Raw genomic sequence first — 14937 nt, forward strand, 5'->3', positions numbered from 1 at the left:
CTATAGGAAGCATTGAAAAGAATGAGGATTTCAGAATGCTGAATTGTGCTCATAGGGAATCTGTACATGGACCAAGAGGCAATCATTTAAGCAAACCAAGAGGATGTTGTATGGTTTAAATCAGGGGAGGTGTGTATCAGGATTGTATCCTCTCACCATCCTTGTTCAATCTGTATGATGACTGGTCTGAGAAGCTGGACTGTAGAAAGAACAATGTAGAATCAAGACTGACGGAAATTCATTTACAACTTTCAGTATGCAGATGCCACAATCTTAGTTGGTCAAAGTGAGGAGCACATATTGGTGGAGATCAAGTACTATAGCTTTCAATATGGACTGTACTTCAATGAAAGAAAACAAAAATCCTTACAACCGAACCAATAAGTCACATCATGAAAATAAATCAAAGATTTGAAATGTCAAGGATTTCATTTTACTTGGATCTACAATTAATATTTGTGGAACCAGCAATCAAGAAGTCAAAGCATTGCAATGAACCAATCTTATGTACAAACTTATTTAACATGTAAAAGAGAAATTATATGCCTCTAAGGCAGCGGCTCTCAACCTGTGAGTCGCAACCCCTTTGGGGGTCAAATGACCCTTTCATAGGGGTCGCCTGATTCATAACAGTAGCAAAATTATAGTTATGAAGTAGCAATGAAAATAAATTTATGGTTGGGGAGTCACTACAACATGAGGAACTGTATGAAAGGGTCATGGCATTTGGCTAAGGACTCAGGTGTGCCTGACCTAAGTGATAGCATTTTAAATAGCATCCTATACATGTGACACCTGGACAATAAATATGGAAGAACAAAGAAGAACTGATATATCTGAATTTTGATGTGTGTGAAGGATATTGAATGTAATATGTATCACCAGAAAAATTAATTTATCTCTGTTAGAAAGGGGCATGATGGGTGTGATAGTTACACAACTTCATGTCAACTTGATAAATAAGAATGAAGGGGTGTGTCAATCAGGTCACAGCCTGGTGATCCCTCCTTGTGGATGTGGTCTTCTCATGAGGATTCTGGGACTCTTCTCTTCCACCCTGGAGGCGGGACACACTCTCTGCTTCACATTCCTGTTAACGAGCATATGGAGCCAGGCTGATGGCAGCCAGAGACCTAGAGGTGTGTCCACTGCCATTGGACCCACAGGACGTTCCACCCATCAGCCTGTGATCTTTCTGCATTTGGCATCATTGAATATGCTAATATCGGACTTAGGGACTTGATCTGGACTGGGCTGGGATGTTTTATTGATGAATAATTTACCTCTTGATATAAAGTTCTCTCCTATATATATATATGAGTGTCTCTGGATTTGTTTCTCTAGTTATCCTGGACTAACACAGCGGGACGTTGTCTCATGCACTTTGCATATAGTATCAAGAAGGTCAAGTTCTTTGCGAAGGATATTATGCTTGGTAACGTTGCGGGTCAGAGGGAGAGAGGAAGGCCTTAATGAGATGGATGACACAGTGGCTACAAAAATAGGCTCAAAGTAATCATGAGTGGAAGGCCAGTGCAGGACCAGGCAGGGTTCATTGGTAATAGATGGGCTCCCTCTGAGCTGGAGCTAACTTGAGGGCACTTGGCAAGATAAACTACTCGGGCAACCATTTCTCCTCTCAAACCGAAAAACCCCAGTACTTCCATACTTTGAACTTTCTGTCTCACTCCCTGGAAAAAACGTACCTTCCTTTTTCTCACCTGCTTTTAAAATTTTTTTATTAATAGACACCTTCAGGAAGATGTAGCTTAAGCCCCTCAAAGCTTTCCCCCTGATATTCCAAGACCATAGTGGCCTCTCTTTGCACTGTAGAAGGAGCTCCCTTAGAAAAGGTGGTTGATGTGGATGGGTGCCATCAAGTCGATTCTGTGTCAGACACACCTTGGTCCTCGGGATGACGTCCTGGCTCATCAACCCTTCAACGAGGTCTTGAACAGCAGGTTTACTATCCTTTCTTCCTAGCACAGTGCTTAAAATATAATTAAAATGCATAAATGGTATGGGTACTATTTATTACTTATGAAAGTCATCTGATCTCTAATTTATGCTGATACAGATCTTTTAGCCACACAGTGAGTTATTTATTGTTACTGTTTATATTCACATTATTTTAGATTATAAACTTCTTTCAGAGAAACTTCCTATCTTGTATTCCCATTACATCTACTGAGAGTCTTTATCATGATTTATTTCCATAAAAATTGTTGTGATTGTCATTTTCTGGCCATATTATCCCATAAATTGAATGTAACCAGTAGAATGCATGCTTTATAATTTTTCTTTGTTTTCTAGTAATTTCACTATTTTTAGTCAATATTTTATATTACCTGAAAAGAAAATCTTCACAGAGAACTGAAAGTAAATGTTGATTGATAGTTATTTTAAGGCCTTGTTCGTCTATAAAATTGATATAATCAGAGTTTATACACTCTCATCTTTCCTTTGTTATAAAATATCATCTTTTCACTAACCATTTTATATTCAGTTAAATAATATTGAAAATGATTCCATTTATTGGGATTTGAAAGCAGCAGGATGGCGCTAAAGAGACCCTTAAACTGCACTACTTCCAAGAGAGAGCTTTCATTTCACTTAACGTGTCAGAAAAAAAGATTTGGAAGTGGCTTAGTTTCATAAAGAGGTCATTTATGTTTTGAAAATATGGAATTAAAGATCCTGTTTCCACTACGCATGCTTTTAGCAATCATTCTGTGATGAACTCGCACTAAAGATAAAATAAATATGCCATAGACAATTTCACATTTAGGATTCATTTTTAAGGAAAGCATTTTTTAAATTCTACTTTTCATGTAAGAATAATTTGCTCCTTCTGTATTTAAGAAGGTCCATTTCCTTATATTGTGTTGTCTTATATGACATGGGTGAGAATTGACAGAAAAATTTCATATACACTCTAGATTTTTATTGCTATATAAATTTATTAGTTTTTCAATAAATGAAAGGGCTTAATGACTTAAAAGAATGAGAGCAATATAAGCTCTTGAAAGATGTGAAAATCAACTAATCATAATAGATATACTGGAATATATATGAGTATGTACACTATTTATAATTCTAGTTTATATAATTGCTTTGGGGACTATTGGAAAAATTTCAACATCTTTTTCACTTTTATTAAACATTTAAGCATAAAGTTCTAGGAAAAATATATAGAGTGTGTTTACTTATCTATATATAATAATCCTTAATACTTTATCTAGTTTGGGCATATATATATATATATATATATATATATATATATATATATATATATGAAATATATTGTGTGTATGTGTGTTGGGTTGTGATCCCCAAGGTCTTCAGTTTGAAAAACACCAGGCCCTCTGTGTTGGACAGAGTTCTCTAGAGAGACAAACCAGATTGCTAGTAATTATATATAAATATATTTTATATATAAATATAAATGAATATATTTATAAAGATAGATATATAATACAAGAAATGAACCATTAAATTATATACAGATAGATAATACAAGAAATTAACAGTTAAATTATAAAGCAGGGAGACATTAGCAGTTATTTAAGGCTTGAGAGCCTCCAATTGCCAGTCCCCTTCTGTAGAGAGAGCTGGGCTTTACATATCCAGGCAGCAAACAGCAAGGCAGGTCCCCAACTGTCATCAACTGTCAGTCCCCAGCTCCAGAGATGAACATTCCAATCATGTGGGCTTAAAGGGACCTCAACTTACAGCGACACAGTACACAGGCTAGACATCCCACAGGTAGTGTACCCCTTTAAACTGAGGCACAGAACAAGCAAGGTGAGGCTCACCGAGCCATTTATCCCTCTGCCCTTCGGTTAATCCTACTTGTGTTTATTGGCCAGACTGGCACAATAAACTATCGCACCCTCCATGGGAGAAAGATCGGGCTTTCTACTCCTGTAAAGAGTTAGTCTTGGAAAGCCACCAGGGCATTTTTATAAGGTCTATAAATGTCACTATAAGTTAGAATTGACAAGATATGAATAAGTTATTTATATATATATATATAGCTACATTGAGGTAAATGACTCAACTAGTAATTTTTGTTTATATTTCTCATCATTTCCTATCCCTATGTAGGTGCTGATGTACAGAAGGGTAAATATTGGGATACCCCGTTGCATGCTGCTGCTTTCCAATCCAATACAGAAATTGTAAACTTACTGCTAGAATTTGGAGCAGATATCAATGCTAAAAATACAGAGCTCCTGCGGCCTGTAGATGTTGCTACTTCGAGGAGTTTGGTGGAAAGAATGCTGCTTCAACATGAGGGTAAGTCGAATGCATATGGCACGGTGTGTACACAAAAACACATTTCCCTGAAATAGAGAGAAGTACAGTAAAATGGTGCAAATGCTAGAGCTGTGTAAGGTGGGAAAACCTGTGAGAGAAGGAAAACCTCAAATATTTTCCATTAAAACAGCAAAAGAAAGTGGTATCACTTCACCCACTCAAAGATAGAAAAATTGAAAGTAAAAACGAAAAGGCAATGCCTCTCTCTCTCCAACACTTCACTGTTGTAAGAGGATTTCTGCTAATGGCATAGAAAGTTGAAAAATATTTTATGAATAGAGACACCTTTAAGACATCTCATAACCAGTTCTGATTTATAGCTGCCCCTGTATATTGGGAATCTTGCACCACTTCGTAAGGGCTTTCACTCTGATTACTTATTGTGGAATCCTAATCAGGAAATATATAACACAGAAGACTTAGATCTAAACCAGGACTTCATGATCCTAAACCAGCCTTATGATCACAGTAAATTGTTATTTTATGTTAATAAGTTTTATTTTAACATCAAACATGTTATATAGCTCCTTGAGGAAAGATTTAATAGTTTCAAAATTTCCACTTTTGGCGCATAACATTTTGATGGCTTTTTAAAAATAAACCATTTTATTGGGGGTTCTTACAGCTCTTATAATAATCCATATATTAATTGTATTAAGCATATTTGCACATATGTTGCCATAATCATTTCCAAAACATTGAGTCGTTGGTATCAGCTCCTCCCCCTCCCCCTCCCTCATGAACCCTTGGTAATTTATAAATCGTTTTTATTTTCATATTTTAGACGATCTACTGTCTCCTTGAATCCACATTTCTGTTGTTTGTCGATCATTGTGATCAGTTCCCCCTTTCTTCCACTTCTCCCCCCACCTTTCCATTACCCTCATGGTATCAATAATTTCATTATTGGTCCTGAGGGGGTTATCTGTCCTGGGTTCTATGTGTCAAGAGCTCTTACCTGTACCAGTGTATATGCTCTGGTTTAGCCAGATTTGTAAGGTAGAACTGGGGTCATGATAGTGGGGGGAAGAAAGCATTAAAAAACTAGAGGAATGGTGTGTTTTTTGTCAGTACTATACTGTACTCGCTGGCTCGTCGCTTTTGATTGATAATGCCTTCTAAAAGAAAAATTTGTTTTAAAGGTTTGAAATGCAGAAATTATTCCATAAATTTGAAGATTACAATGTTTTAAAAGCATGTAACAAGTGCATAGCAATTGTAAAAATACTTGACAAATAAAAGCAATACAAATATTTCCATAAATCCCCATAGTATAATGACAGGCTGTCCTAGCTCACTACAAAACATTATTGTGCAAACAAACCCCAAAAAAACATTATTGTGGTTTGCAGTTTTATTTAAAATATCGTATAAGATATGAATGTGCCCTTTTACTTTAATTAACAAATAACTGTATGTTTTTGTATAGCCACCCCAAGTTCCCTCTGCCAACTTTGCCGAGTCTGTATCAGAAGCTACATCGGAAGGCCAAGATTGCACCTTATTCCACAGCTCCAGCTGCCGACATTACTGCAGAATTTCCTACAGTACCGATAAAGCAGTAAAATCATCCCAAATACTTTGGAATGATATTTCATATTAAAATTGGTAAATATACTGTCACTCTGAGGATGAGGGCACCCAAGGAAGAAATGGAATATCCATGTGATTTTAATTAATTTAGGAAGAAATGAGAAATTATTTTTGTGTTCTTTTAGAGTTAAAAGAAAAACGTGATCTATTCCTAAATTTATCAAATTACATTATCTTTAAGAGGTCTATATCCTTCAAATATGGGGTTTATTTTTAAAATTTAAGTTTTACTACTATAATTATCTGTGTTTTTAATATTAATGAATATAGTTTAGAAAGCACACATAATATCTTCTAGAAATAACTATGGATATTATTCAAGAAATTGATTACACTGAATATGCACTTGTCATTATAATGATTAATTAATAAAGAAACAATAAATTCCACCCTTGCTCCCCATAAAGCTTACAGAAAATGGGAACTTTTTGAATTGTGGACTTTTCACAGAAATGTAAAGGGAAGCCACTTAGCAAATTTAGACCTCTTCAAATTTTTACCCCCTATACAGACCTGCGGAGGCCTGGTTGTATAGTGGTTACAGTTGGGCTATGATCCATCAGGTCCGAAGTTTGAAACCACCTGTAGCTCCACAGGAGAAAGCCTGGGCTTTCTACTCCCATAAACAGTTACAGTCTCAGTAACCCGCGGGGTGTTCCTTAGACCCAGTATTGACTCCATAGCAGAGATATATACAAGGGGTAATTTTTTTCCCCCAAGCTATCTATTTAATTTAAAAAAAAAAAAAAACAACCCTATCACCTTCAAAGGACCCTCCATGACACTTAGTACATTTGTCAAGGCTGCTTTTCCATTCTTGAAAACATTTTTCACACTCGTCTGCTTGGATGGCGGACAGCACCTCCCTTGTTTTTTCTTTGCCTCTTCTACATCATCAAATTGCTGTCCTTTCACGTCCTTCTGCATTTGTGGAAACAAAAAGAAGTCACATGGAGTGAGGCCAGGTGTGGCGGGCAAGAGAGGCATGCGGTTTTTTGCCCGAAACTGGTGCGCTGAGATGGCTGCATGAGTCAGTGCATTGTCGTGGTATCAGAACGTCTCTTGTCTGCCACAAATCAGGTCTTTTTTGTTGCACATTGTTAAGCTATCTTTTCTGAACCTCTCAAAAGCTTGAACAACAGTCTGACCTGGCTGAACGAAGTCCAAACCCCCTGCAAGTCCATATTTTGGGAAGTTGACAGATGTCTAGAATGAAATTTGTTATCAAAATTTTTCCCCCATAGCACTGTCCTTATAAACTGTGTTGAACATCACAACAGTTTCTGAGCAGGAAAACAAATTTCACAGCCGCATGCTGTTCTCTTATATTGGTCATCACAAAAAATGAGGTTTGAGAGAAACTGCTCTTATGAAAAAAATTCACCGTGATCACAGAGAACCTTCCCAGGTGATGCCATTGGGTGTACTAACTCCGAGTGAGTTGCTCGATGCTTGCCTATTGAGGGGAGCTGGGGAATGCATACTACAAAATTCTGCCCAGCATTTTTTTTTGCAGTATCCCCTATAGACCTTAATAATGGTCTAAATCATTTTACTAAAAAACACCATTCAAAGTACATACCATTTACAAGTGCTAACAAAAGAGAATGTGCGTTAAGAGAAAATACCAGAGTCATTCGGAAGGGTCAATAATACATTTATTCTTTTCAGCTTTAGCTGTACTAGAGTTCAACATAAACCATACTAAAATACATTTTTAGTACCGTAATAACCCCAAGACCAATTTCAGCCTGGGAAACTCTGGGAAAATGTATGTTGCTCCAAGGTCATTATGATTGCACTTCAGGAAAAAGGAATCCCTTGTAATTTGAAGTACCGTATATACTCGAATATAAGTCGAGTTTTTCAGCACGTTTTTTTCATTTAGAAAAATTTATTTTTATTTACTAGATTTTATTGGGGGCTTGTGCAACTCTTATCACAATCCGTACGTACATCCATTGTATCGAGCACTTTTGTACATTTGTTGTCCTCATCATTTTCAAAACATTTGCTTTCTACTTGAGTCCTTGGTATCAGCTCTCATTCTCCCCCCTTTCTCCCTGCTTCCCGATCCCCCATGAACCCTTTATAATCTATAAATTATTTTGTCATATTTTACACCATCCGACATCACCCTTTACCCACTTCTCCAATGTCCGTCCCCCAGGGAGGAGGTTATATGTAGATCCTTGTAATTGGTTCCACTTTCTAACCTCACCTTCCCTCCACTCTCCCAGTATCGCCACTCTCACCACTGGTCCTGAGGGGTTCATCTGTCCTGGGTTCCCTGTGTTTCCAGTTTCTAGCTGTACTAGTGTACATCCTCCGGTCCAGCTGGATTTGTAAGGTAGAATTGGGATCATGATAGTGGGGGGTGCACATTTAAGAACTTGAGGAATATTGTATGTTTCATCATTGCTACACTGCACCCTGATTGGCTCATCCCCTCAACGTGGCCCTTCTGTAAGGGGATGTCCAATTTCCCACAGATGGGCCCTGTGTCCCCCCACTCTGCACTCCCTCTCATTCACAATGCTATGATTTTTTTGGTCTTTGATGCCTGATACCTGATCCCTTCGGCACCTTGTGATTTCATAGGCTGGTTTTCTTCTTCCATGTGGACTTTGTTGTTTCTCAGGTAGATGGCCACTTGTTTATCTTCTAGCCTATAAGACCCCGGACTCTGTATCTTTTGATAGCCAGGCATCATCAACTTTCTTCACTGCATTTGCTTATGCACCCGCTTTGTCTTCACTGATCATGCCAGGGTAGGCTGGTGTGCTTCTTCTATGTGGACTTTGTTATTTCTCAGCTAGATGGTCACTTGTTTATCTTCAGGCCTTTAAGACCACAGATGCTATATCTTTTGGTAGCCAGGCACCATCAGCTTTCTTCACCACATTTGCTTGTGTACCCATTGTCTTCAGCGATCATGCCAGGAAGGTGAGCATCTCAGATTGCTGAATTGTTAGAACAATTTGTGTTGAGGGAGTACTTGAGTGGGGAATCCACTGTCCATCTGTTTCCTTAATACTAAACCTATAAGTATATATACATAGATCTATATTCCCCTGTATATAAATATTGTTCCCTTGTCTCTGGGTTTGTTAACACCCACTTCCTTTCCCCCCACCTCCCGCTCTCCCATGTCCCTCCGGATCTGTCATCCTGTTGTTCTCTCTTCCAGCTTGTTTATCCCACCTATCCCTTCCAGGTAGACATGCAGCGACAACAATACGCACCATCATAAGACTGAGTACAAGGAAGCAACAATAGAAAATAAAACAATATCTACAACTACAACAAAAACCCTATAAGTAGTTCAGGGTCTATTTGTTGTCCTTTATGACTGCTTTCCATTTGAGTTTTATGGGGTGCCATGTCCTGGCCCCACATATATCCCTTGGGACTTCCTTGCTCTGCTCCCCCACTGCTCTGCTGCATGTGACCAGTGGCTGGCTTCAGCGTGGTGGGCTCAGGGCGGGCACAATTCCTACCATGTGCCTCTAGTGTTGTCCCCAATGGTGTTATGGGTCAATGAGGAATGCTGTGTCCCATGGTGAGGCGGGTCCTGTGGTCGTCTCTGTGCATTGCTGCTCTGAGCAGAAACACTGTCCTCAGGGCTTGGTGAGCCAGGATGTGCTTCACTTTTTTTTCCACTTCCCCCTTCGTTGGCTCCTGTGTGCTCTGATATGACAAGTCCCTCTCCTGTGCTGTCCTCTGAAGTGAATTCTTCTTGTGGGGAGGGTGGTGCTGTCCACTTAGTTGATAATGGGGCCAGCCCCTCAGACCTCTCTATCGGTTCCCTGCTTCATGACAGTGTATTGTGTTGTCTTGGAGCACCGGGTTGAAGTCTGGTCCCTCTTTCCCTGTGGAGACACAACCAACACCCTCCCCATATATATACATATATATCCCATATGTATCCTTGTTGAGTCTGGCCCCTGCCATATTGCCTGGACCTCACCCCAGGGACATATATATCCAGGAGCTTCTTCCCTATGCCCCTTTTGAATTTCTTGAGCTTACCTCAGCAGACTCACATAGTACTTGTCTTTTTGTGCTTGGCTAACTTCACTTAACATAATTTCCTCCGGTTCTTCCCAGCAGCGTTGTGCTTCATGCACTCATCACTGCTTTTTAGGAATGTGTAATACTCCATTGTATGTATGTACCAGAGTTTTTAATCCATTCATCTGTTGATAGACATGTGAGCTGTTTCCAACTCCTTGCAATTGTAAACAGTTCAGCACATTTTTAATGCTGTTTCTGCAGTAAAATTAGGTGTCTCAGCTGTTATTCGAATTGGCTTATACTCGAGTATATACGGTAATGGTTTCCATTTTCAAATCTAGAAATAAAGCCATAACATACTTGGTAAAGAATTACTTCACATGATGAAAAAAATCAAAAGCCAAACTACTGCCATGGAGTAGATGTTGACTCACGGTACATCTATACTATAGGACAGGGCAGGACTGCCCTGTGAGATTCTGAAACTGTAACTCTTTACCACGGAGAAAGGCAAGTCTTTCGCCCAAGGAGCAACTGGTAGTTTCTAACCACGGACCTCCCAGTTAAAGCAGCTCAGAGTGCCAGCACTGCAAGCCCAGAGCTGTAATTAGGAACTTTTAAGCGTGCCTGTTGTACAGAATGTCTGATGAGTTGGTAATGTCCTCATGAGTTCTTTCTATTAAAATGGATTCTATTATAGAACAAACTCTTTGCATATAAATAGATTTTAAAGGTTCTTTTCATAAACCAGGTTTGTTGTATTTTTCCTGAGTTTGGTATGTCTTATATTGAATGTAAAAGTAGCAGAACACTCTCCTGTTTATTGAATAAGATAAGTAAATGTCCAATATAAAAATTGACATTTTATTGTTTCATTATATCTTACTTGAGTATGATTGTCTCACTAAAGAAATGTTCTTATTTAAATGTATCATAAAATTTTTGTTAATATATTAAAGTGTGCTTATTATACCTTGGAATAAAACGTGTTTTTTCTGTTTTAATTAATTTTATAATGGGAGGTAATGGGCATATTGTTTAATTGCAGTAGTTCCTTTTGCCATCAGTTTTCAAAGAACTGTATCATAGGCATTTAAAATAGTTCCAACAAATAGATACCTTGGATATCTTCTCATTTAAAATACATACTTTAAACACGCACACATCACTTTTAACAGTCACAATGCGCAGCCCTTATTGATCTGGCCTTTGTGGGAACACCTGTGTGGACAGGGCTGCTGGGAGGCTCTTTTCACTGGGGATACCTCTTGGGAATGCATGCCTGGGTCCTACCCAGCTATCACTGCCTTCTCCACTAAGCCAATTGCGGCTTAAGTCTAGCTCCTCTGTAAGAACCTGACCAGGCTTAGGGTGGAGGGAGCCAAGGGGGCCTTTCTATCAGTGCCCTCCAAAATCACACTTGGAAAAACACGGGGCTAGAATCACTGAGTTCCGGTATTTGAGGACAACTGGTACTGGGAGTTAGGCCCTCCCGGTCTTGGGCCCTATTCCTCAGCCACCATCCCTAGCTCACCACCCCTTTCCTCCGGACATCTGGAAGGGGAGGGGATCAGTGCAGCTGGAAGGAAAAAGGAAGTACTCAGGGACACTTCTTTACTTTCTCTACTCAAATTGAGCACCTGTGGGCCTGATTCTCTACACCGTACATTTTAGAGCAAACTGCTCAACCAGCCTGGGTCTTGGTGGCTTAGTGGTTAAGGGTTGGCTGTGACCTGCAAGGTCAGCAGTTCCTTCTAAACCACCAGTCCCTCCACAGGAGAAAGACAGGGCAGGGCTCTCTAGTCCACAAACAATGACAGTCTTGGAAAATCAAGGGGCCGTTCTACCTTGCCCTATAGGGCCCTTGTGAGTCAGCAGAGATCCGATGGCAAGGTTCCTTTATTGTCCTGGCTCAGGTCAGCACTGTCTGTGATGGGGAGACACTGAACTCTAATCCCGATTTTCAATAGAAAGAAGACCCTTGATGATAGCCACACGCTAACTCCTTAGATCTCCACTTCATAAGGCAGAGACTTTAGTTCCCAATGTCCACAGTCTTTTGTCTGGTTGCAGAATGGTTTCAGAGTGCAGGAAGGAAGGGAGAGTGCTTATAAATCAGCAAAGTGATTTATTAGCACCTTTATTTGGTTGAAATGAGGTTGAGTCACATTAAGAAGTAAAATATTGTTAAGGTCTGCAAAAGAAATTGTACAATTCCAAATTGCATTTCTTGCCACATTTTCCATAAATTTCAACCATGGGCGCAACCATAGAAACGATTTACAGGCTGTTGCTATGGGTCAGAACCAATTCCTTTGTACCAGGAACCTGTGCTTTTATAGTATCACTGCAAGGTGGGAACAGCTACATAATTTACAGGTCTAAGTGCACAGGCTTGTAAAAGTCAGGCCTTGGGTGTTCTAGGCTATAGTTTTCTTACCAGTGTGAGGGGATGCGTCTTAAATGATCATTGTTGCCCAGGAGGTAAATATTGAATTAAATACATGTTACACAGAAACATGCTGAGGAAATGACATGGAGGTCACATCTGACATACTCTGGTCACCCGAAAACAAAAGCCAAGCTCACTGCCATTGAGTCAGTGCTGACTCATACTGATCCCCTGTGGGTTTCCAAGATTATAATTGTTGACGGGAGTAGAAAGCCTAGTCTTTCTTCCAAGGAGCTGCTGGTGGTTTCGAACTGCCAATCCTGTGGATCGCAGTTCAATGTGTAACCACTACACACTAGGATCTTCTGGCTACATAAAGGAGAAGGAAAAGCCAACGCCACTCCTGCCCAAAGCCCATTGCCACAAGGCAGAGTTCTGACATGCTTCCATCCTCCTTTACCTCGTCTGAACCCAGTCATCGTCCTATGGTACTCTGCTTCTCCACTGGGTCTGATAATTTGTTGCAATGGCCACAGAGAGCTCACTGGCAACACTCAGTATTTTGGGCTTTAGTCGGGAAACTAACAGGTTACCAAAGTCTACAATGACTCTTCTCAGCCATACTGAAGGTATGTCTCTGAGGGTCACTGACATCTCTGCCACCTTTGCCCCCAACAAACAAACAAAAAAAACCAATGTGCCATAAAGCTGATGTTGATGGATAGTGATCCTTTGGGCAGGGTAGAACTGCCTCTGTGAGTTTCCAAGACTGTCACTCTTTACAAGAGCAGGAAACCTCTTCTTTCTCCCTCAGAGTGGCTGGTGGTTTTGAACTGCTGACCTTGCAGTCAGCAACGTGGTGAGTAATCACTCACACTCCGTGGTGTTCTTACACAGTCCTGGAAACCTGATGCTGTATCTCAAGCTCTAGGCACGGCTCCTCTGCCCTGACTCAGGGTCTCAACAGGGCTACTCTGCTCTGTCTCATGACCTTGCTCTCTTTGTCACTTCTGCTGTCTCTACCAGTTTAGACAAGTATATCACGCATGCTCTACTGATTGATTTTCTTTCCTAATGGCCATGGGATTCCCTGTCCTGCTTCTGAGATAGCTGTCTTAAACCTAGATGAATGCCCAAACTGATCAATTTCCCTTTATTCGTAGTTCACACGCCCTACGTGCATGGATAGAAGAACCATATTTAAGTAATTTCATTTCACCACACATGTACACAGGCATAATCACATTCTATACTAACCAAGAAAAATACTAATTTACAGAAACAGGATAATTCTAACACACAAAGGATATAAGTGTTTTTTCAAGCTCTCTGATAATTTTTAAGGAACCCCAAAGTGAAGTCAACACTTCGTACTAACTTTCCAAATACTAGGCAGAACTATATATTTTATAACCATTAAGACACATTGCCTTAGGTTATAAAATACTTGTAAGGAAGAACTCAGTTTAATTTTCATCCAAATGGTTGCAGTCTGATGAAATGGATGGCAGTAATTATATCCTTTCAGTTATATTGTCCTACAAACAAAATATTGAAGGTATTAAAAATAGGTTCACGTAAAAAATTAATAAAAATAGGTTCACAAATTTCATTCTTGAGTGTGTATGCTGAGGGAAGGTCACATGAGCAACACATTTATTGGTGTCTTGTGTTCTAGAGAACTCATTCTCTATAAAAGGAAAACAAAAGAGATCTAGGGAAAGACCATCGACGGTATGGGCTGGCAAGATGTCCCAAACTCTCAAAATTAAAATGAGCACTCTAATGAGCAACAAAGCAGCGAGCACTCCATGTGGCTACATCAGTATTGCTTAGAAAGAGGAGTTGGAGACGGGCTATCTTGTAATCGGATTTAGCCCGGGGTGGGTTGATAACATATATGGGAAATCACGTAATTGGTCAAGGCTACGTAATTGCAAACATTTACGTTTCTTAGATGATTACAGAATGGTTACAAGCTAATTGAAACTGCTATCAGAATTGTTTCCTGGAGGATATCTTTTACTGAGATGCTATTTAACAGGATATTTTTAGATAATGTTATTTGTTAAGACCCTTGGGGAACAAGCTTCCAAAATCCTGCATCATACAGAAATGCATTTCCTTTCGGTTATCTGGTAGAGCACAGGGAACTCCACACCCATCACCCAGCTGTTACAAACGCAACTTTAAAACTCAACATGGATTCCAGAATCCTGTCAAGACGTAGGATGAACTTACTTTGATGAGTACCAACTAGGTTCTGAAAAGCGTGTGGGCTGCCTTCCAAGGTGCGACTATTCGTCTTTCTTGTCCACAGGGAAAAAAAGAATAACAAACTTGAAGACATATGGAAACAATTAGTCCCATGGACTCAAGTACCACACAAACATCCGTCTGAGTCCAGAATTAGGTGTCTTAGCTAACCATTGCCAACTGCTTTGAAAGGGGTCACACAGAAAGCCCTGGATAAGGTGGGAGAAAAGTGTGGAACAAAATTCAGCACCACAAGTGACCAGGCTTAGCAACCCTGAAGACTATGTATGGTCCGTCACCCCTTTTCAAGTTGCGTTGAACTCATCCCCACAACTCAGTTTTCAGTCAACAACAGCCAG

General features: G+C 39.7%; 1 protein-coding gene across 2 annotated transcripts in view; it reads left to right on the forward strand.

Moving 5' to 3' along the window:
• ASB5 (ankyrin repeat and SOCS box containing 5) overlaps positions 1-7490 on the forward strand; it is a 104447-nt gene extending 96957 nt beyond the window's left edge. For both annotated transcript variants that reach the window (XM_075556860.1, XM_075556859.1), the window contains 2 exons: positions 4108-4299; positions 5750-7490. In XM_075556860.1, coding sequence (XP_075412975.1) covers positions 4108-4299; positions 5750-5877 — 320 coding nt within the window. In that variant the 3' untranslated portion in view covers positions 5878-7490. The remainder of the gene's footprint in view (positions 1-4107; positions 4300-5749) is intronic.
• The last annotated feature ends 7447 nt before the right edge of the window (positions 7491-14937 follow it).

The sequence above is a fragment of the Tenrec ecaudatus genome, chromosome 8 (genome assembly GCF_050624435.1).
Source record: "Tenrec ecaudatus isolate mTenEca1 chromosome 8, mTenEca1.hap1, whole genome shotgun sequence".
NCBI lineage: Eukaryota > Metazoa > Chordata > Mammalia > Afrosoricida > Tenrecidae > Tenrec > Tenrec ecaudatus.